The sequence below is a fragment of the Sinocyclocheilus rhinocerous genome, unplaced genomic scaffold (assembly GCF_001515625.1).
Source record: "Sinocyclocheilus rhinocerous isolate Xijiao unplaced genomic scaffold, SAMN03320098_v1.1 scaffold1384, whole genome shotgun sequence".
In the NCBI taxonomy this organism is placed as follows: Eukaryota; Metazoa; Chordata; class Actinopteri; order Cypriniformes; family Cyprinidae; genus Sinocyclocheilus; species Sinocyclocheilus rhinocerous.
In genome coordinates, this window is record NW_015654942.1 from 282,057 (window position 1) to 305,728 (window position 23,672).

Consider the following 23,672-nt stretch of genomic DNA (forward strand, 5'->3'; position numbering starts at 1 on the left):
AGGGTTTGTGGATACAGTAAGATTACATTTCCTCTTTTAAGAAGAGAAATGTCTGTTGTAATACACTGCATAATGTCTTAATTTAGTGTCCAAATGTTTAACACCCTAAATACACATACATACGCAATAGTGGCTCTCCCCTCAACCCAATCCAACCCAACCCAGCCCATGAGACATTCCACCAACGCATGTCTGGAGAGGACATTGTGTGGGATGTAAGAGGGTAGGGAACTTTTGGGAAGTTTACAAGGCTGTAAAGTTGCAAAGAACAGCTTGTGGACTCAAAATGCCAACTAACAAATATGTCTACAAAATACTAACTGAGATGGGATATGATTGGACAAGTCATGAAACAACTGTGAATACAAGGCTGCTGCCTAAAGCAGCCTAGCAGGGTCATTGGGATAATTTGAAAACACTAGGTAAGTGTATGAAGGCAGGGTAGGAATATACTCATTGGGGGTTATCAGATATTTGCTTTTTCAAGTTTAAATATTGCTAAAATAATACTTATTTTCCATATGTTACTGTGTTGTCTGAGGTATCAATATTTAGAATAGCCACGGAATGTAATTTCGTGGTTAAACGTCCATTTGCCTCGTTTCTTTTCATCTTTCTTTCTCAAGGATTTCCTCCCGTTATTTACCTGAAACCCACAACCAAATTCAGACATTAAATCAAATGTGACCTGTGACAAATCATAAGACCTGAGATACAGTAAACAGGATAGAAATCATTGCAGAAAAAACATTTTACTTTCAAAGATGCACGGTGGTGTCAGTTGGGGTGACTGTTTCCATTCACAAGACACAACACAAACCATCACGCAGAAAAGTTGAAATGGAACAAATGATGACCCCTGGTGGTTGTGCAAATGTATTCGTTTGAATCTAAATACCGTAAACCTTGTACTTCTAACCAAGCTCTGGTAATAGGTGACAACGTGTCTTGTTTTCCCCCGTTATTAGAAAATATAAAATTTAGCATGCATTTGAACACATTATAAGAAGTAAATTGTCACAATGAAACCTAAAATTAAATAGTCTATAGGCTTTTCATATATACAGCTTTTTAGCAAAATTTTAATTTATATGCCTTAAAGAATAAGGACTTGTCCTCAATTACACATCATAAGCAGCAAAGGGAAACTTACTTGCAAGCGAACCCTTTTAGGGGCCATTGTGGTCCTTGGTTTGTAAACAAAAGGAAAATTCTTGGAAATGGTCCTAAAGAGTGGGATCAGTACAGACTGAACAAGATGAAGAGCTCTGCAGCTCTTTCAGAAACTCAGCTGGATCCATTGTATTTAATCCAAAAAAAGGAGGGATGAAAAATAACTAATTCCTGAACATGACAGATCAAAATTTTCTTCTCCACTTGATTCTGTTCACTTTCCAAATGAACATATAGACATCCAGACAATAATAATCTCTTGATCATATACAGGCCCTCAGTTCACTTCCAGTCCTTCAAACTCTTGCATCACATATGAGAGGAGCACATCCAATATATCGGTTTCATCAACTCTCCACCCCTGGTTGTATGGTGGAAAAAAGAAGAAGAAAAACCCCCCCGGAAAAGCATGAATCATGCAGTGTGGTAATTCAAATACTGCGTGACTGGGTGAATACTGTAGTACTGTAATATGGACTTCCTTTATAGTAGTGTTATTCTAAAATCAGGTGAACTTAAAACACGTATTCCAGACCATATATGATTTAAACTGTAACCATTGTTTACATGGTGATGACCATTGCCGAAAAGAAGGACAGATAAAAAAAGATCTTTTCCTTTTTAAACTCTTTAATGATTTTTAAAAATAAGTTTACACTGGAATGTTCTTCATCATGAATCCCTAATTCGTTATTTTACAAGATAAAAAAAAAAAAAAAAAAAAAACTCTCTTTATACCATTCCCCAATCCACATTATGATTCCATGAAAACCAAACAAAAAACAATGGAAAACGATATACAAAAACATTTTAATACGCCCTTACCCTCATCAAAATATGCAGAGACATTCAAGGCATTACTGGGAACCAAGACAGCAAGGGAGACCTATTTTCTTCAGCGGGGGCCATGTGGGGTTGAGACTGAAGTTTGGGATGATGGTTCAGCAGGCTGGGCACCACTCATAATGCTGATAGGAGACCAGAGGTCCCTCCCTGAAAAACCTACTCACAATCACTGACAGTCAAGACAGACATGATCCCGATCCTCCACTGAAGGGCTCTAACAACTCATTTCAGATGGTGAGCAGGTTGCCTTCTAGGAGTAAGAAAGTCCAAGCCTGAAGTTTTTGCTTTCAATAGAAAACATGATATAAAGCAGACAGAGTGAGCACTCATTTTTGAAGCAATACGTTTTTCTGATTGCAGTGTCATCTTGAATGAAATCATCTCTCTGTAATACACATTTGTTAATGGCTTTAAATGTTTTTCCATTTGAATTGGTGGTCAAATTGCACTCAGATGTCCATGATAAACTGAAAACAAAAGTTAAAAAAAATGTACTACAGACTCAATTTCCTTAAAGGCTGGCATTACTACACCAAAACAATGTAAAACAGGAGAACAGAGAGCCAGTCAAGAGTTAGACAAAGATCCAAGCACAAACTTCTTAAACATGTCAGATGTTTAACAGCAGATGGAAACAGGAGATAAAATATATATAGTTTAGACAAAACAAGGAGTCTGAGTGACAAAGAAAGAGACAAAACAATAACTATGGAATGGAAGAAAGAGCTATTAACAAGCAAGGTACAACAATGTTCTAGTGTTTCAAAAAAGTTAGCACACTGAAAATAAATGTCTAGAATGTCTAGAACAACACAAACTGAGAGAAAAGACACAAGCAACATGACTGTACCCTTACAGGGGAGGTATATAAACCATCAATTCAAAAATATACTGCCATGATGGCTTCAAATAAATAAAGCTACACCAGCCCACTCCTTCCTGACACAGTCTCCATTTTAGCCCTTACCCTCACTGACTGGTTTGGCCATTAAAAAGAGGGTTGCTTTGTGAACCAAATTGGGTACAATTGGAGCCAATATTCTCAGCGAAGACTAAACCGACTTTGTTTGTTTTTTTTTGCAGGGGGGAAAAAAAAACTTTAAAAAAGGGGAATCCTGTTAATGTACTGCTGAAGATCTGAAGATGATAAAGATTGCATCGTCACTCCATTTATAGGTCTCTCCCTTCTTTTATTTATATGAATGTTTTCAGTCCATTTATCTGCTCCTCTGTCAAGTTGGGTGTAATTTTGTTAGTGATGTTTCCTTTTACAATATTTCATATTTGTCGACCACAAATGACGTTTCTGTGGAGAACCGAACCGGGCTGTCCCCATCCACCTGAGACACCTTAGTGACCTGGCAGGAGAGAACATGAACAGAATGTAGAATCTATTGTCCACATGACATCCTAATCTATGAACTAATTTCAGTACTCTGTATCGACCAATACCTTAACCCAGGAATTAACGACTTTTGTCAGCTTTGAGATTTTTCTAGGCATTTTTATTATTTAAATGATTATTAAAGGGTTAGTTCACCCAAAAATGAAAAGTCATTAATTACTCACCCTCATGTCGTTCCAAACCTGTAAGACCTTTGTTCATCTTTGGAAGACAAATTAAGATATTTTTGATGAAATCCAAAAGATTTCTGACCCTCCATAGACAGCAATGCAACTACCATGTTCAACGCCCAGAAGGGTACTAAGGACTTTGGTAAAATAGTCAATGTGACATCAGTGGCTCAACCATAATTTTTTGAAGCTACGAGAACACTTTTTGTATGCAAAGAAAACAAAAATCATGACTTTATTCAACAATTTCTTCTCTTCTGTGTCGGTCTTTGACGCACATTCACAAGTGTACCATGACGCATGCGTGTGTGTGGTGCTGCTGATGCAGGAGCCGGTGTTCTGACCTAGAATGTCCATCTCTCTTAGTTCATGGTCTGTATATTCTGGTTGAAATCATGCTGAGTTCACACCGCACGATTTTAGCCCCGATTTTCACTCGCCGACTGGTTTTGCGAAATCGGTTAAGGCAAATCGGTGTTCATTCACGCGAGTGACAATCACGCAGTGTGAATTATCAAAGACACGATTTGAGAGAATCACAGACGCGTCGCCGATGCTCGTGAAATATTTGCCATGCTAAATATCTGGACCTGTCGGTGTACGCTGGCTCCTGCGTCAGCAGCACCACACACGCGTCGTGACACGGAAGATAAGTAATTGTTGAATAAAGTTATTTTTGTTTTCTTTGCACGCAAAAACTATTCTCGTAGCTTCATAAAATTAAGGTTGAACCACCAATGTCACATGGACTATTTTAACGAAGTCCTTATTTCCTTTCTTGGCCTTAAAAGTGTCTGTTGTGTTGCTGTCTATGGAGGGTCAGAAAGCTCTCGGATTTCATCAAAAATATCTTAATTTGTGTTCCGAAGATGAACGAAGGTCTTATGGGTTTGGAACGACATGAGGGTGAGTAATGAATGACAGAATTTTAATTTTTGGGTGAACTAAACCTTTAACTCTTCATCAACTCCTGAACTCCCCGCAGTTCCCTTAAGAACCCCAGTTCTGCCCTAATCTATAATTAACCTCGTTTCTTACCTGAATGTCACAGTAGCTGCCCTTAGAGACAAAGGAGACACTGACAGGGAAAAAGTCATTGGGCTGACCAGGTATGCTGAATTCCAGGCTACCAGTCTTATTCTTCACATCAATCACGGGCAGACACCACTCCAGGACATTCCGTCTGCTGTCATGGCGATATTCTCCATCTAGATCACCAATCACAGGAGCCCCTACCCCTGACCTGTGATGAAATTGTTACAATAGACAAATGTCACTAACAAGCCTAACGATTCCAAGATGCTTCATTACACACGGGGAAACAAGGTGCTTTAATATGCCAATAAATGTGTATAATATGTGTGAATTAGGGCCTGAACTAAAGCCTATGAATTTGTACTCACGGTACAGGGATAGAAATGACTACATCACTGAGTTCCAGAGATTCATCCTGCAGCTCATACTCAATGTTTACATCACAGCCAGTACCACTCTCAGAGGGCCAGCAGTTTACTGCACAAACAGAAATTAAATGAGCATAAGTCATGTGACACTACTGGGGAGACGTAAGATATTAAATTTACTGGTAACACTAAACCAGATGTTTAGGACTGACTTGTTAATGGAATGAGAGATTCATCTGTGGTCTGTAGCCTCCACTTCAGCACACCCACGTCACTTTTCAGAGGGAAGGATTTGTCTGGGTTTTTCAGACCAATCACGGACTCCGCTGTGAAAAGTTTTTTATCCACATTTGGATGGGTCTACAAGGAAGAGGTTAGAAGTGCATTACAAACATAGAACCCATTTTCTAAAGGTTTATTATATATATATATATATATATTTTTTTTTTTTTAAGAAAATACAGAAAGAAAATTGTAATAGTTTTCTATTTTGGTTTATATATTGTGGTTTAGTTTTAGTTTTTTTCCATTTACTATTGTTTTTTATTAGTTTCAGCACTTGTTTACGGACTACAAATTACCCATAGCAATACATTTCTTTTTTTTAAAAAGATGAATCATATACAGAATAATTCTAGATTGGGATTATTTTGGGTTTTCTTATAATTAGCCAATGCTGCTACATTTAGAAAAAACAAACAAACAAATTTACCTGCAACTGCAAGCCCCTATTGTCATTATTGTTGACTTTCAGCCTAATTCGCCCATTCTTTTCATCAGACACTCTGAGAGTAATCATACCAAGCACTTCCATGTTTTGAAGGCCACCATCACGGCCACACGTGAGGGTGATCTTCTCCTCCACTCGCATATGCACACTGAAAATTAGACAGAATTTTTATATTAAGATTTACCTAAGTGTAAAATTATCCTATCCTAAGCTAAATAAAGTGATTTCTGGATTATCGCACTATATCCTGTAATAAAATAAAAAAAGATCAAGATTGGGTCATTGCGAAATATTTGATTGTCAAACTTGCAATATGATTAACATGAGAAGAGGACCACTGCTTAAATCCAGATTCAGTTAGACTTAGAAAGTGGTGCTTATGTGTCTTCATTGTGTTGATGAATAAGTAGATTTTCACCATATGGTCTGCCGAGTTCAGCGTGCAAGATGCAGCAAAAATAGGCTCAGTGCTGAAACTGTACTTGACACGCTGCTCACACGCATAGCATGAATGCGGTTACTGTTAACATGGGCAATGAAAAGAATATGTACTGCTTACATGCTGCTAACGTGAGATGTGAGAGGTCTTAATCTGAAACCAGCTTAAGCAAGTAGTAAACAAAGATTTTAAATCTGTCTATTTGAAAAGCCTCACAAAGAGGCATATAATTTACAAACACAAACATTTATTTTTAGTGCATTAATGAACAGCACTACAAAATATTTTAATTGAATAAGATCACAGACGCCACTAATGTCCTACTGACTATACTCAGTATGATTCTTGCATAAAAACATTGAGATATCATTACCTCTCTGTGTGGGTTGGAGGAGGCAGAGATTTGGATGCCTCTGATGGTCTTTTGCCTGTGCTGGGCAAGATGATATTCTCTCCCTCTGACTTTAGTTTGTCCACAAAGTCATCCACCTCCTTTCCTTTGCCAACCAGTTTAAGCGCTTTACTTGGACCACTGGACCTAAAACAAAAAGGCATTAAATTGCAGCCTGCTGCTGTTTTTTTGTTGTTGTTTTTTTATACATATTGCTGTAGTCTATTAAGAGTATGGCAGTACCTGACAGGTACAGGGGTGGGTTTGGGTTTCTCAGGCTCGATTAGTGTGTCTGTGATGATAGCTGTGTTGCTGCTGCTCATGCCCGAGCTGCCAAAACCACCAAAGCCTGGTCCCTTCTTTCCACGCTCAGCATCACGCCTTATCTGCTGAAGCTCTTTAGCCTTCCGTCTCATCTCTGCCTTAGCCTCACGCTCCTGAGTCTGATGAACGATTAATTGAGCAGTTTAGAGTGAAGAAAAGATGATTGATAGTAAATTACATTGCAAATAAAGCATTTAATTGATCAAGTGTCATCTGAGAGCCCTGGCCAGCATGTTATTTATAAACTGCAAACACATGGCTGGGATCAGGGATGTTTAATTATGAAGTCCACACACACAGCACCTTGTTTCACACTCTAGGAAGTTATTGATCCTCCTCCTTTGCATCAGTGCATATACCTGAGCTAAACAAGTCTAGCAGACTGGAGACATTCTAGAATGTCATTATATGCTGTAGACTTCTGGGGAATTGCCAGATTTGTTGATTAGAAAAGATGGCAGCATACTTTTAGCCTTTAAATGCACAATAACAATCAAAAGTGTGCATTGCTATTCCTTAAGAAATGTCTTTCCTACCTCTCTGACGGCACGGAACACCTTTTCCTCATGAGAGTCCATCTCTGTAAATGTCCGGATCTGGGCCAAGTTGACATTTTCTCTATAACCAAGGGCAACAATCTCATCGAAGGCGAAGATGAGGTCAAAGCAGTGCTCAGAAATCTCACTCTCCTCCAGGACACGACAATATTCTGGAATCTACCAAAATATAAGAAAAATGAAAACATCAGTCAGCTTCCTTTCAGAACTCTGATATTAACAGAACAACCTACAATGAACACGGACAAGTTTCTATTTTACAAACAAATAAAAAAAACAACATTTGACCTACATAAAAATATTTTACTTTTCTTACTATTTAAGGTACACATTTTCAGATGTCCCTGTATGACATCACATATAATTATAATTATTATATATAATTATTAAATAATTTTCTTCCCAAAACGTGAACACTGAGATGCATCAAGAAATAACGAAAACATAATTAAACGGTCCATAAAAAGTCTTTTATTCCAGGGATGCAAACTCATTATGGTTGAAAAAGATGACAAAGATGCGATTAACATTTAATTAACAATTAAAATGATTAACACTGCTGTCATCAATGAAATTTAAGAGCAGTTTTATTTTCATGCAATGATTTTCAAAAACAACCTGTTTAACGCAAAATCTTTCTTCTCATGTTTTTCACTATACGAGCCACAAGAGAAATATTAATGGAATAATTCAAGACAGTTATATACCGTTATTTAATCGTAATATATGTTGAAGTAGATTTGTCTCTCGTTGTCTCTGAGAGAATATGCGCCGTTAATGCAGCGTTAAACTCCGTCAGAATTTTTACTTTCTCTATAGTGAATTGACTGAGGTTAAAACGTTCACCGGCGTAACTCTTACGCAAAGTTTGAACGTTGCTTGTGTGATATCCATTGGCTCACCTTCATGGTTTAAAACAGAAATATTTCCAATATTGCGACACAGTACATCGTGTATGCTTTCTTTTCATTTTATTATAATGGGAAGATCTGCGAATGTGTAGAACTACGTAAACTTGCAAAGCCAGAGCGCGCACACACACAAATAAAAAACAATCAGGACCGTTTGATAGCGGGCGAGTTCAAGCGGGTACAGAATTGAGATGAGAAAGGACACCCCCCCCCAAAAAAATATATATATTTTTTAAACTCACCGGATCTACACGACTCACACAAATGACCCCTTTTGAATTCAAAATGGCGAATTTCGCCGAAAGGTGACAAGTTTGCATCCCTGTTATTCCATCATGTATGCTGTTTGTATCATACCACGCGTGAGAAGAGACGCAGTGTCTCCAGGTCCTCCAGTATGTTACTGTTCTTGGTGGTGACCAGCACCATGTAGAGCTTCTCCAGAGGCTGGTAGACATAGCGCACACTCTCAGTCTCCACAAATGTGTGTTGTTTGCCGGTGTTCATCAGCTTTGGGAAAGCAGCCAGCAGACCTTCCACTCGCGTCCTTGTCATCTCCACAAACTGCCGCGACACCAGAGCCTTACCCGCCTTGGTGCAGACTGCTGCTGCCAACAGCACCTGGAGAAGAGTTATTCAACAAGAATTTTAAGGAGCGATTACAAAAATGCAGAAGTAATCTTCAGAGAGGAACGTGCAGAATGCAGCACACTACTTGGATGTATTGATGGAAAGAGGCCACTAAGATTCAATATTAACATTCCTTCCAAGAGCAAAACAGACAACTTTACTTGGCTCTCATGTTTGCGGTATTTCATTCATAATGTGTTTAACTTGAGGATAAAGCCCTTCTTAACAGCAAAGATGGAACCAATCACCCAAGAGAAAGTTGTTTAGTTTCACGTAATCAACTGTCAGAACAGACTGACTATTGTATGTAACGAAAGCAATCTGAAGCAAATCAAAGAAACGCCTAATAAAACCAACAATGTGATTACATATCATGCAGGCTTCCCACACATTCTGACAAATGGATTTCCATGATTTTTCCAGTCATTTCTTATAAATAAATATGGACTAGAAAAAACAACAACACATTATACACAAGGTGTTATCTCTAGCCAAATAATTAGGTTGGTGTTGAGCATTAGAAAAAAAAAAAAAAGATATTGACTACAGAAATTGCCATGACTTTTACTAATTTAATTTATTTCAATGACTTTTCATGTCTGGAAATAACACTTTTGAAATTAAGTGTTATTTCAAGGGTTTCAAAGACCATGGAAACCCTCAACATGAGACAGCAAAACTGGTCAAAGTAAGTGACAGAATGAATGGGTTCCATTTATCATTACAAAGAAATTGATGGGATGAAGAATTTTGTGGTCTGTTTAGTAAGATATTAAATTGCACAAACTTTGATGCATTCATTGACTACATTTTTGAATAGCTGCTACAAACTACAATGCAACACTCTATGAGACAAGCTAGCACCCATTACAAAACACTGAGCCAAGACTTTGTATAGAATTAATTCAATTCACGTTTATTTGTATAGCGCTTTTCACAATACACATTGCTGCAAAGCAGCTTCACAGAAAATGAAAGTTTCTACATTACATCTACGAGTAGTTTATCAGTGATGACTATGTCAAGGTGATGTCCATATGGCAGAAAAGTACAGTAAAGATCATGCAATTAAGATATCAACCTAACATTTCCATAAAACAACTGTACAAAAACTCAGATAATAAATGAAAGTATGATGACTCACACAATGCAGCTTCTATCCATCTACTCTTATTTTCTGCATGAAAGCCTGAGTGGTTTATTTCTTTCTGATGCTGTCTATTCTTGGGAAAATAAAATATTCCAGTTCACTTAAATTTTACACAAAAGCTTTGAAACAATCCATCCTGTTCCAAATGATTTGACAGAACTGAAGCAACAATTGAATGAAGTTGCATAAACACACATAGGCTACTAGTTGCAGCTTTACCAATTTAGACAAAAATAAGACAAAACGTTTGAATTGATCTAAATGGTTGTTATTTTTAAACTTTAATTAAGGCAGCAGCTTCAAGGGTAACACAATCTGTTACATACGTCAACAGATGTTACAAATGACAAATGGGCTAGATAGTCATTTATTACTTTTATTAATTAATTATAGCAAGTATTTGACACTGATGTAGCTCACTGCTCTTCATACTGACAACATACCATACTAGCGAGTTTTAACAGCTCAAGAAGCGACATTATACACAGACATTATCACTGAGCTAATTTACAATTTCACAGTACGCTAATTTTGAAGTTTCTCTTGATTTAATAAGCATATCGAGCAATAAATCAGTCTGCGGTTCATTTCGTTAGCTAGCAGCAATCGCTCAAGGAAAAACCGGAACCCGTCGTCAAAATCAGTTGTTTGTACATAAACGAATATAGATACTTACCATTTTCAGTGTCTGATATGTTTTCTGCGTTTAATCTTATAAACGCCGTTTGTGTGTCTGTATAAATGCTATGTGGAGAAAAATAAAACTGTTATTTGTGTGCAGTGCGCTGCTCTGCGATTCAATATGGCAGAAGTGTAAGCCAAAGCCACGTCTCCAACCGGAAGCGGCTCGTCAGCGGGGTAAAAGGGCAGCGCGGCATATGTGGAAGATCCAACATCAGCAGCACTGCCCAACCCTCACACAACACTACAGCTTTCTTTTCATCGTATCGATCACTATTATATTATATTATATTATATTATTAAGATATTAGAAATTTTAGATACAGTATCAATTATAAATAAATTAACATATCATGTCATGTAGCCTATTTATATGTGGTTGTTATGAGTTGTTTTATGTGTTATACTATAATATGATGACACAAAACACTGTGGCCAGCAGGATCTCAGTTCATTGTGAATTTTGTTTATTTGTCACTCTTGAAAAATAGTATAATGCTATAGCCTATTCTATGCAATATAGTTTAACTTAATTAAATCCTTTTTTATCTTTTTATTTACCCTTATGAACTGCTCTGTTTCACTGTTTCATACATTGTTTCCTTGTTTTTACATTATACATTTAGCAAACGCTTTTATCCAAACGAGGAAAACAACAGGCTACTCATCTTAAAGAGAAGTGCTACCAGTATCTTGGCCTATCTATCTATTAGGGGTGTAACGGTACAAGTATTCGTACCGTATGGTTCACGGGGCAAATTCCAAATGGAAGTGATCATCCCTATGCCTTTGAAGGGCAGAGCCCTTGGAGTGGGGACTTTAGAGTGAGCATGGCACATGCGTGCCATTATGTAGTCGTTTGGAACATAGACATAATGCACTTGGCAAAGGGAGCGACGTCATTTCCTCATTATCTTCAGCTGGGATGTTCCCGTGACAACGCAGCACGTCAGCATAAAACATATACATTTTATATTTTAAAAAGTTTAATATATATTAGTTTTCATATATTATATAGCATGTTTTAAAAACTTTTAAAAGTATAAAATGTATGTTCATTTGCAACAGTTATGCTAACAACAATAAAAAGACATATATCTGTCTCTGTCTGTCTATCTATCTGTCTACGTTTGTCTGTCTGTCTTGCATTAAACTGGTTTATAAATTTTATTTTAAGTCATTATAACTCAGTTTAAAACAATATTTGGAGACATGAGTGTTGTTGGGTATGCGCTGTGTGGCGCTGCATGACGAGCATGAACACACTCGCCGACCAGCGTGTTTCTGTCAGACGTCTAGGTCACGCAGAACTCGGGTCACGAGTTTGAGGTAGCAGTTGGGAATTGTCGAAACCAGCCATTTAACCAAAGCAACTGTGCAAATGAGTGAAAAATCTTGACGATACAGTTCGGGGAACACATCGTTCCACTTTCACAGCGGAGATGTCTGGGAACGGTAGTATTTGTCAAGTAAGTGCAACAACTGCAACTGGCATATAGTGTTATTTTATTGGCTCGGTGAACTGCCATTTTAAACGTTCTGTCTTTCTATTGGTGGATGGAAAGTTAAATAGGCGGGTGTTGAAACCATGTGGATCCAAGGAGCAAATATGGAATTTTGCATTTAGGACTATGTAAAAACGGTGTATGTATTTGATATTTATATTTTGGAAATGATCCACTTTATTTTAGGGAGTCCTACTTTAAAAGACGACAAGTGCGTCGATGATGTAGCGATTGATTAAGCATAAATGAACAAGATGTCTTAAACAAGATTATCTCTTATTTTCTTCAGTGTAACGTTAACTTAGTTACATGTTAGTCTTAATAAGCATAAAGGTCTCTTAATGAACAGGTCAAATAGCCAAGCCCTTTAAAAAGAGAAATTGAGATTTCACATGATGTAATAAAAATGACATTTTTATTAGAAGCATGGCTTAAGCGGCCTATACCGCTTGTCTGTTCTAGCCTCTTTTGTCATACAAACATGAACGTCCGAATAAACAATAGCAGTGTTGTGAAACAACTGGTCAAACTGCGGTCAACGTATATCTGACCGCAACTAGATGCATTGCATGGAGCTTTTAGTTTATCAGCACCGCCCAGAAACACAGGGTGTGGGGAATGCAAGGACACTGTATAACCCCTCCACCAGTTGCTCATTCATTCAGTCATTCATTAGGCCTTGGACCTGACACATCTTCTTCTGGAGCCTGAGCTGTAAAAGTGTGCAAATAATATGGAAGGGCCATTCAAGTATATTAGAGTGAGAGATGAAACCTCTTTTGCTATTTAGAAGAGTTGAGGTGAGCATTATTAGGAAATTTAGTGATATTCTCTCTCTTGCAGGAAGGAAATGGCAAAGTCAGTCGAGTTATTCGCATGGGAACAAGGAAGAGCCAGGTAATGTTTCTTGAGGCATTCAGCTATGCTGTTTTGTAATTTATTTATAAATTCTTTCATCTTCCAATGAGAGTATTTTCTACACTAAACCTTAACACTATACTTAATATTTAACATGTATTGTTTAAATATATTATAATGGACTATAACCATTTTTTTCCACTTTGAAAACAACATAAACTGTGTGAAAAATGTTAGCTATAAAATGTATATATAAATTTTATTATTACCTAATAATCTGATAAGCATTATATAAAGTAATTTTAGTTTAATAAAGTATGCATTTTTAATGACATGTATTATAAAGTGCTCCTAAGAAAATGTAGTGTTTTTTTTTTTTTGTGGGTCACTTGGTTGGCTGAGGGTCCCACAGTCTGTACAGGCTGACAACCCTTGGCATGGACCATTATTTTAGGTTTTCCTTATTGTAAGCTCAAATGAAATGATAAATGGAGTCAGTTAAGTCAAAAATAGAGAAAACATGCTGTTTAAATTGAATTAAGAGTATATAGAATTAGATTTTTTGCTCTAGGGAACCGTTATAAAGTGTGGGTAGATAACACAATGGAAATGGGTGTGAAACTCGTGTGCTTTAATCAGATAGAAACTGCCCCTAAGTGTTGCCATGATGATTGCTGGGAGTGACTGCTAACATTTAATCATAAAAGTTATGTTATAGAGAATCTTCAGAAGCACCTTATGAGGGAGCCACTCTCAGAGTAAATGTATTCATGCTTTTGCATCATATATTGCACTGGAACTTTATGGCATTGATGAAATTACATTTTTGTATCTTCAATAATGAGGTTGTGTGTGTCTCTCAGCTGGCTCGTATTCAAACAGACAGTGTGGCCGGCAGACTGAAAGAGCTTTATCCAGACGTTCATCTAGAAATTGGTGAGGACATTTTGCCTGCTATAATTTGCATGAATTCCCTCTACATTAATTGTATTGTATTTGTTGTATCTTTTAATCAGATGCATAGATTTGAATCTGTATTGTCCACACACACACACACACACACGTTTTCTTGTCCTCATGCTCTCACTGCTTGTCTTAGAACAGAGAGCGATTGTGTTCTGCTGAGAATGTGTAATCTATACGACCGCTTCACTGCTGAATCCTACTGTCTGTGTCAAAAGACATGAGTGATGATGTCAGAATAGGAGCCAGTGCACAACTATTCAGCCCTTAACCTTTTTGTCTGCGTGCTTTTCAGTTGCCATGTCTACAATTGGGGACAAAATCCTGGACACTGCATTATCAAAGGTAGAATTCCGTCAATTCCTCAATTTCATGTGCCGTTGTGTCAGGTTTTGGTAGGAAGAAATGCCCTTGAATTTTTGTGCGCTGCCCAACATGTACAAATCCATTATCAGCTATCAAATGTGTCAGATTTACCATGTTTTAAACCTGTATTTTCTTAGATTGGCGAAAAGAGCCTCTTTACCAAAGAGCTGGAGAATGCCCTCGAGAAAAATGAGTAAGTTTGAGGAAACTGATGCTAGTAAGTATGTTCTCATGTCAGCTTATATGAAGGTTTTCCCTCTCTTAACCCTCATTAGAAAACAAAAAGTTGACTATTGTTCAGTTGATTATGCTGTAAAGTGCTTTAGATGGACTTTCAGTATTATTGATATGACATATTGAATACCTCAGTCTTATTGTCTCTTGGACATTTTGCTTCAGCAAAACTGTTTTGCTCATATAACTGTTCTATCTCTGTTCTACTGGTTTCCAACACTCTGCATCAGAGGATGTGAAAGCAGTACTCTTAGACTTGATTCGACTTGTTGATGTGTTTTGTGAAATAAACCTTATTTAAGCATGTAATAGAACAATATTTTTCCTCTAGTGTGTGGGTTGGTGATTTTTGTTTTTGTTTTCATATGCGTTTATTCATCACTAGAGTGGATATTGTGGTGCACTCTCTTAAGGATTTACCTACCTCATTGCCCCCTGGATTCACTATTGGAGCTATTCTTCAGTAAGGACCACAACCTCGACATCTAACAAATATTTGTTTTGTTTTCCGATTAATTATTAATTTAATTTAAATGAATCAATTGGTTTATTAATTTACACTACCAGTCAAAAGTTTTTGAATAATTACTGCATTTAAATGTTTTTGAAAGAAGTCTCTTATGCTCATCAAGGCTGCATTTATTTTTGTGGAAAATACAGTGAAAAGCTAATATTGTAACATATTATAATAATGTAAAATATAGGGATGTCCCGATCAGGTTTTTTGTGCCCCTGATCCGAGTATTGTAACATATTATAATAATGTAAAATTAATAACTCTTTACTATTGTAATATATTTTATTAAAATGTACTTTGTTCCTGTGATATCAAAGCTGAAATTTCAGCAGCATTACTAATTGAATAAATTACATTTTAAAATCTATTGAAAATAGAAAAGTTACTTTAAATTGTAATATTTCACAGTTTTTTTTCATATAAAATAAATGCAAATAAATGGTTATGAGAAACTTTAAAAAAACAAACAAACTAATTAATCCCAAATTTTGACCGGTAGTGTACATATCTATTTAATTAATAGTCTTATTAATAGTTTTTAAACTTATTTAATTTTAAAGTTAATTTATAAATTGCATATTTATGACTTGTTATTACCAAAGGCACTGTACAGGAGGAGTAGGTCGTTTAAAAACCTGTTTGAGCTGTGAGTGATTTGTTGTGTATTGTTTTTGTGAAGGAGGGAAAATCCCCATGATGCAGTGGTGCTTCATCCAAAGAATGCTGCACTTACCCTAGACAGCTTGCCAGAGAAGAGGTGAGCTCTGTATTTTTTAACAATCTTGTCATGCCAAATAAAAGTGCCAGCATCTATCTTCCAGAATTTGATTGATGACCCAATAATCAAGGGAGATCAGTGGTTTTCATGGTGATAGAATTTAACTCAAAATCTACATTCTGCCATAGATGTCATGTTTTGACAGCTATATGCAGTTATGTAACCAAAGTTGTCTGAAACATTTTGAAACCTCTCTCTCTTTTTTTATTTTTTCCCAGCGTGATTGGCACAAGTTCACTTCGCAGAGCAGCTCAGCTGAAGAAACGATTCCCTCAACTGGAGTTTGAAAATATTGTATCCTGCCCTTTCCTTTCCTTTTGCGTCTGTGGATGTTAATATATTATAAATAGCAGGAGCTTTATCATCGATTTTGATGGACTGCCAAAGCAAGCACATATTTCCTGGGTATTTGTTACACTAGCCAGTTTCCCTATACTGTATATAGCATTTTAACGGTACTAGAGTCTTCCACCTTGACCTTACTGCTATAGAGGGGGAACCTAAACACCCGTCTGAAGAAGCTGGATGAAAAGGACGACTATGCTGCCATTATTCTGGCCGCAGCAGGCCTTAAACGTATGGGCTGGGAAAGCAGAATCAGTCAGGTATGATAAATGTAGTTGCAGATATTTCTTATATACTATTACATACTTCTGAGTAATGGATTATCGAAAAAGAACAAAAAAGAAAAAGAAAACGTTGATATGAAAAAAATATATAAAAAAGTTGATATCAATCATACTGGCCTCATTGTATGACCTCATATTCAGTTCTAACAAAAAAAAATATATTTAATATGAGACGTGATATGGGTGTACTAACCACTATTCTGAATATGGAGGTCTCTGTTGACTACAGCAGTGTTTCTAGATGCATTTATAGTATTGTTGTATAAATTGCAGATTCTGGGCCCTGAAGATTGCATGTATGCTGTTGGCAATATTAAAAAGTTGATATCAATCATACTGGCCTCATTGTATGACCTCATATTCAGTTCTAACAAAAAAATATATATTTAATATGAGACGTGATATGGGTGTACTAACCACTATTCTGAATATGGAGGTCTCTGTTGACTACAGCAGTGTTTCTAGATGCATTTATAGTATTGTTGTATAAATTGCAGATTCTGGGCCCTGAAGATTGCATGTATGCTGTTGGCCAGGTAAGTGTGCAAACATGCACAACCATTCGTGAACTGTGAAATTGCATTCGGTTTTCATGCACTAGATTTAGTAGCAAATATTTTTCAATATACCCGTCATGCTATGTACTTATTATTGTATTGTTCATGCTGTTGTTCATGCGAGAGAATAAGCACCTGCAGCTGCAAGCTCAACTGTTAATGCTCATTATAAACACTAAAGGAAACACCTGTGTAACAAATTATGTTAACGGTTGAAGCCATGAAAGTGCAGTTATATGGTATATGTTGCATGCAGGGTTTCTGCAGGTCTTATGATAGTAAATTGAAGAGTTTTTAGACAAAGTAAAGACAATTTAGGAAATACATTGAATGGAACAAAATACGTCAATATGGTCTCTAGTTTGAAAAAACAACTTCCATCTCCATTACTTTTTAATTTATTTGAACAAATTAACTAAATAAATAGTTTAGGGCTTGAATACCTCTGTGGAAGGCAAACTAATACTTATTAAAACCTTTTTAAGACACTGTACATGAACACATAATGCTTCATTTGCGATCAGACTGCTCTGTATGCATACTCGCTGTAACATTAACCTGCAGGAGTGTGTCCTAAGTAAATGTCAGTCTGTAAATAAACAGAAATTGGTCTTATCATCAGGGAGCACTGGCAGTGGAAGTCAGAGCACAAGATAAAGACATTCTGGAAATGGTGTCTGTCTTGCACCATCCAGACACAGTGCTGCGGTGCATCTCAGAGAGAGCTTTTCTCAAGCAGCTGGTGGGTTTCTTTACACACACATGAACTCCGCTCTCATTGCATTTGGTTCATATCAGTTTGACCTGAGGGTATTCTATGTAGTTTAATGGTTTTAATACTGCTCTTCATTCCCTTTTTCTACTTTCAGGAAGGAGGCTGCAGTGTGCCTGTTGCTGTTCATACAGAAGTGAAAGGATCCATGGTAAAGAGACAAAATATAACTATGTTTATAGACATTCAGTGGCATGTTATTATGCTACTTCACACAATGCAAATCTGAATAAGTGTTGTTGATGTTTGTATACCATAGACTGAATGATCTTTTTTCTGGTTTCAGCTGTATTTGACTGGAGCAGTTTATAGTTTGGATGGAGCTGATTGCTTGAAGGACACTATGCAGACGGTTGTGGAAATTGACAACAAAGTAAGGGTTAAATATACATACATACAAAAGGTTGGGGTCAGTATGATTTTTTAAATCAGCAAGTATGCATTAAATTGATCAGTGACAAGACGCTGTTACAAAAAAATATTTTTTTTGAACTTTCTATTCATCAAAGAATCATGGAAAAAATGTTTCATGGTTTCCACAAAAATATGAAGCAGCTTACTGTTTGCAACATTGCTGATGATGAGAAATCAGCATATTACAATGATTTCTGAAGGATCGTGTAACACTGAAAACTGGAGTAATGATGCTGAAAATTCAGCTCCTTAAATATATAAAAATAGAACAATTTTATTTTAAAATTTAATATTTAACAGTATTACTATTTTACTGTATTTTGATTAAATAAATGCAGCCTTGGTGAGCATGAGGTTTCTTTCAAAAACATACAAAAAAAATCTTACCAACCCCAAACTCTTGAATGTCAATGTATTTACAATTTTACAGCATTATATATTATTATTTACAGTATTATAACTTTTATTCCAACTTGTTTCTATCAGGTGAGCGAGAGTGCACAGGAGTGTGAACACGTTGGAGTCACTGCCAACAGTGTATCATCATCAGCCCTCGAAGCTGCTGAGAAACTGGGAATGGATCTGGCAAATGCTCTCCTTAATAAGGGGGCCAAAGACATTCTCACAACAGCCAGGACACTAAATGATGCTCGATAGCTGGCTTTTTACATTTTGTGCACTGGAGTATTAGACCTAGTTTTGGAACCTTTGACATGCTGTTAACTTGGATAAACCGTGCACTCAACTACATGCTCTATAGCCGAATCTCCAGAGCTTAAATATAACCTTGATTGGCTGTATAAATCTGTATGTAAAAACAACCGACAAATCACTTCAGATACTATACCTCAGTTTGACAATGTGACAGCAGCAATTTTTCTCTCAGCTGCTGGTTCATACACAAGACATTTCTACTGTTGTGACTACCATCATCTCTTCTCAGGCACAGAATTCTGGAAGAATTCATTCTGATGGTCTTCCATTTCTAATGTCAGACTCCCACCTTTATTTATGAACCACTTGAAAATGAGGTGGTCAAAATAGCTCTTTTATATCTGGCCATGGTTTTTAAATTGAGAATCGAGTATTTTTTATCTTTATGTACCTCTAACAAAATATGGCATTTTTATATACGATGCATTTTAGTAATGGAGAATATTTATTAATCACAATGATGAGGTGCTAAGATGTAGTTTTTTTCAAGTTCTTTAGAACCTGGGCTCCATGTAAGATTTTTTTGACAAAGTGGGCAATTTAAAGAATGTTAAGTTTTATATTTAGAATATTTTTATATAGTTTTGATCCCACAATGTAATTAAATTAACCAGCAAATTCTTCGACCTACAACGCTACTTTCTACAATTATATCAATATGAAAAGTTTGTAATAAAAAAAAAAAAGTTGATACCACCGTTGCTCACACCACAAAAAAAGCAAACTTTAAAAGACAGTTTAATATGCAAAAAGCCTCAATACAGACTACCACCACAATTCAAACACATGGAATTTGCTCTTTCCAGAATAATTGGGTGGCCCTTAAAAGGGCCTTTGGGTGAGTTGACTCAATTCAGCGTAGTCTTTAATACTCCTGTGACTGGGAAGAACCCTTCTTTCCAGTTTTGCCGGTGCTGGGGACAGCTTGGCCAGTTTTCTTGGGCAGCAGCACGGCCTGGATGTTGGGGAGAACACCTCCCTGGGCGATAGTCACTCCACCGAGCAGTTTGTTCAGCTCCTCATCGTTACGGACGGCCAGCTGAAGATGGCGAGGAATGATACGACTCTTCTTGTTGTCTCTTGCAGCGTTTCCCGCCAACTCGAGGATCTCAGCGGTGAGGTACTCAAGAACGGCAGCTAGGTAGACGGGGGCACCAGCACCTACCCTCTCAGCGTAGTTGCCTTTACGCAGGAGACGATGCACACGGCCGACGGGGAACTGCAGACCAGCGCGGGAGCTGCGAGTCTTAGCCTTGGCGCGGGCTTTTCCTCCGGTTTTGCCTCTTCCAGACATGTTGTTTGACAAACTTCTTTTCTCTGGTTATTGAAGAAATCAGTGAGATGAGCTATGGCGTTGCTGCAGTATTTAAGGACTGACTGAACTAGGGCTGTATGATCCCGCCCATCGTTATGATTGGATACGCGCAGCGCAGCACGGCCCTGATTGGCTGTTAGAGCAAACCCTAGAGCGGATGTATTCTCCTATTGGCTTGAACTTGTAGTGCATAAACAGCGCAAACTAACGAACCAATCCGAGGGCATCTAAATGTGCGCGATCTGATTGATTCGTACTTTTCGTCTGTGACGCCAGTGGTCTTTTGCTATGTCAATCAAATTTGGGCGGTAAATTCAAACCAATTGAACACATTCCCTCTGAATTTTAACACAGTTTGGCGCATTGTTTAAACCCCCACAATTCTCTTGTTTAGGGTGATATGTAATGTAATATTTTATATATAATACATTTTTAGATTACTTAATCCACTGTGTTTACTTGTGCGCTCCTCATTTGGGAGTCACACTCATGGTATTCGCGGTCAAAAGTGACCAGACACCTGAAATGTAACTTTTATTTTCTTCAGTAAAATCAATCTAATATATTTTTGTTCAATAATATTTTTTCTTTTTTTCTTTTGTATTTTGAGAGAATTTTATGGTAATAATTAATATTTATGCAATAATTATCAATTTTTCCCATTAAAAATAGTACAAAACATTTTTCTCTCATTTTTTAAAATTATTTTTCAATCAATGCGGTATCTCTGATTAAAATAGAGACTAGGCCTTTAAAATCCTTTTTTTTTTAAGGCAGATTAGCACCCTCCTGGTGAGAGCAAAGAAAGAAAAACATGTAATTTCATGGTGTAACCACTAGATGCCTGTATAGGAATCTTTAGAAAGGCTTTTGAATTCCCTAGTTGTTTTTATACATAATTGTTTACTTTTATTAGGTTGTGGATTTAAATGTATATTAAGGCATTCTCAAAGACTACTTTTGGTCAAGGTTTATATATTTTTGTTGTTTTAAATGTTGATTTGAAGCGTCAGTTTTTGAATTATTATTACTACAGTCAAACCTGAATACAGAAAGCATTTTGTTATACAAAACATTACAATTCAATAAAAATGTAACAAAAATAAACAGGAATGCTTTATCAGAGCTTAATCCTTCTGGGCCTGATCTGATTTTAACCTCTTATTTCAGTTTTCTAGCTCATTTTGGCTATATGGTTATAGCCATACCAATTCATTTGAGTGTGTATAATTGTGTATGTGTGTTTGTCTGTGAGTAGATGTGTCTGTTTTGCACTCTTGATGTTTTAGAGTGTAATCCCTTACTTGCTGTCCACTTTTTTTTTTTACTAAATTGTAGTTGAATTATTGATTTTATTTTACATATTTGCTGTGTTACAGGCACACCAGTTCATAGGGGTGTGTGTGTGTCCACGCGTGTGTGAGTGGGTGTGTTGATTTTGCTCTCTAGATGTTTTAGTTTCACCCCTTCATTGCTGTGCAATTTTTTTCTGCATCGTGGGGGATCTGTAGATTGTACTCACAAAAAATTTCTGTATATTCAATTTTTTTGCCATTTCCCATTCATTTCCTATGGTCGGTCATTTTAGACCGAAGACCATGAGTGTGACTATTTTTTTTACGAGCACTTAGCTTTTTCGAATCATGCCCTCATTTTTTGTGTGTGTTCACATATCAAGTGCCATAAAAGTCGCCACGTTTCGTACCATTCCGATGAAGCTACGATTTTTAAATATTCAAAATGAAAAATAGGGTTAAAGAAATAAATCGTGTTGGTGGTTTAATCACAAGAACACTTTTTCAACTCGCCACATTCCCTTGGTCTTTTTCTCCTTTTCAAGTCATGTAACTAAAACATTTTAGAGGGAAAAAGGAAAATGAAGAGGAATGGATTTTCAAAAATAATTTATTCAGAATAAATAAAACATCAAATTAACCACAATAATATAAAGCTCCGAGTACCTTAGAAGGTCCACTGCCTTCATTTTAGATTGTTCGCTGTTATCATACAATTCTGGTCATATAACATTTTCAGGCTTTATGCTCCAGGAGTTACACTAACTATTAGCAAACAAGCGCTTTGTCATGGATTCATGAACTGCAAGTCAACGTTTTGTAGGTAAGATGTTTTCCTGTAGTAATTAGATTCTGTTAACTTGACAACCAGTTTTCTTTTTTTCAGAGTTCTGATTATTTCAAATATTTGGTAGAACCAAATGCTGAAATATGCACCGATCATATGGGATGGGGGAGGGATACCGCAAAAGAGATTCCTTAAAGGGATAGTTCTCCCAAAATGAGATTTGTGTTCATTTACCCACTCTGAAGTTGTTCCAAACCTCTATGACTTTCTGTCGTGCAATACAAAAAGAGATTTTATGCAGATAAACAGCCTCGGTTACCACTGCATGATGCATCTATGGTCCACAGAAAGTAAACCGAATTTAAATATAATTTTTTTGTGAACTATACCTTTAACGCGAATTACTAGTTTATCAGAAATATATTAAAATGTTCTGCTCAACACTATCATAAAAGCCATCTATGGAATTACCTAGAATAAAATCTACTTGTGTTTAAGTAAAGCACGTGCGCTCCTCTGGATACGTTTATTGCAACCAAGTTAAACGAATAAAGAAGAGGAAAGGGGGTTGTATGTTACTGGGGTAACCACTGTTTTGTTCAAGAAGCCATATCTGAAAGAAAAAACGAGATAGATAAAGTGATTAAACATATTTTTACCTTTTCATAGTAACGTTATCCCCTGAGGTTTGTTATCACGTGGACCCTGAAAATAGCACTTCTCTCCGCTGCAGATTCAGATTTATGTAGCTCAAGAGGTTGTAGATTTACAATAATTTGTGGTATAATTTATAAATATACACAAATGCATTTTTTTCCTGTACTGTATCCCTTTTGTCATATGAAGAGCTTATACGTTACAACCAAAAACACGAACGCAATTTAGTGAGATATGCCTAAAGTAACTTATGAACGTTTCCGTTTTCTTAAACGAATAGAAACATCATTATAAAAGATTATTAAGCCACAATGAAAGTCAAACGTACCACTATTTGAAATCCGGGCATAACATCCCTTGATCTAAATGCTATAGCAACAGCAAAACGAGAACATAGCTCACAGCATGTCTTAGCATACCACACTCTGGAAATACGTTACTCCTAATGAGCTCAGGAGAAATAAATCAGTGCTGATAACAGGACGTTAAACGATACACAAA

At 36.7% G+C, this 23,672-nt stretch overlaps 3 protein-coding genes across 6 annotated transcripts; 1 reads left to right on the top strand and 2 right to left on the bottom strand.

The window, feature by feature from the left end:
* Positions 1–1,819: 1,819 nt before the first annotated feature.
* On the bottom strand, positions 1,820–11,051 carry LOC107717874 (coatomer subunit delta-like). The gene is made up of 10 exons (XM_016524763.1): positions 10,806–11,051; positions 8,707–8,970; positions 7,418–7,597; positions 6,801–7,000; positions 6,540–6,704; positions 5,710–5,875; positions 5,210–5,357; positions 4,998–5,106; positions 4,633–4,837; positions 1,820–3,377 (listed from the first exon to the last, which is right to left on the bottom strand). The coding sequence occupies exons 1-10, from the start codon at positions 10,806–10,808 to the stop codon at positions 3,288–3,290; spliced, it is 1,530 nt and encodes a 509-aa protein (XP_016380249.1). The 5' UTR covers positions 10,809–11,051; the 3' UTR covers positions 1,820–3,287.
* Positions 11,052–12,047: 996 nt separating this feature from the next.
* Positions 12,048–19,803, top strand: LOC107717875 (porphobilinogen deaminase-like). 4 transcript variants are annotated; one of them, XM_016524764.1, is made up of 14 exons: positions 12,048–12,279; positions 13,159–13,212; positions 14,037–14,109; positions 14,432–14,481; positions 14,640–14,695; positions 15,122–15,199; positions 15,933–16,010; positions 16,250–16,325; positions 16,523–16,636; positions 17,158–17,196; positions 17,840–17,959; positions 18,087–18,140; positions 18,276–18,362; positions 18,890–19,803. In XM_016524764.1, exons 1-14 carry the CDS (start codon positions 12,253–12,255, stop codon positions 19,058–19,060), a joined length of 1,077 nt encoding a protein of 358 aa, XP_016380250.1. In that variant the 5' UTR covers positions 12,048–12,252; the 3' UTR covers positions 19,061–19,803. The 4 variants fall into 4 exon arrangements, with proteins under 4 accessions (XP_016380250.1, XP_016380252.1, XP_016380253.1 ...); XM_016524767.1 differs by lacking the exon at positions 12,048–12,279 and adding an exon at positions 12,384–12,452; XM_016524765.1 differs by lacking the exon at positions 12,048–12,279 and adding an exon at positions 12,996–13,075.
* Positions 19,804–19,838: 35 nt separating this feature from the next.
* On the bottom strand, positions 19,839–20,621 carry LOC107717877 (histone H2AX-like). Its single transcript, XM_016524768.1, has one exon. It carries the CDS (start codon positions 20,409–20,411, stop codon positions 19,983–19,985), a length of 429 nt encoding a protein of 142 aa, XP_016380254.1. The 5' UTR covers positions 20,412–20,621; the 3' UTR covers positions 19,839–19,982.
* Between the last annotated feature and the right edge of the window lie 3,051 nt (positions 20,622–23,672).

Coding starts and splice junctions, on each gene's coding strand:
- LOC107717874 (XM_016524763.1), bottom strand. Junction 7,598..8,706: donor TGCGTCTCTTCTCACGCGTG/GTATGATACAAA, acceptor ATATTTTGGTAG/ATTCCAGAATATTGTCGTGT. Junction 7,001..7,417: donor TGTTCCGTGCCGTCAGAGAG/GTAGGAAAGACA, acceptor ATCGTTCATCAG/ACTCAGGAGCGTGAGGCTAA.
- LOC107717875 (XM_016524764.1), top strand. CDS start 12,253: ATGTCTGGGAACGGTAGTATTTGTCAA. Junction 14,696..15,121: donor AATGCCCTCGAGAAAAATGA/GTAAGTTTGAGG, acceptor ATTCATCACTAG/AGTGGATATTGTGGTGCACT. Junction 16,637..17,157: donor GGGAAAGCAGAATCAGTCAG/GTATGATAAATG, acceptor TATAAATTGCAG/ATTCTGGGCCCTGAAGATTG.
- LOC107717877 (XM_016524768.1), bottom strand. CDS start 20,411: ATGTCTGGAAGAGGCAAAACCGGAGGAAAAGCCCGCGCCAAGGCTAAG.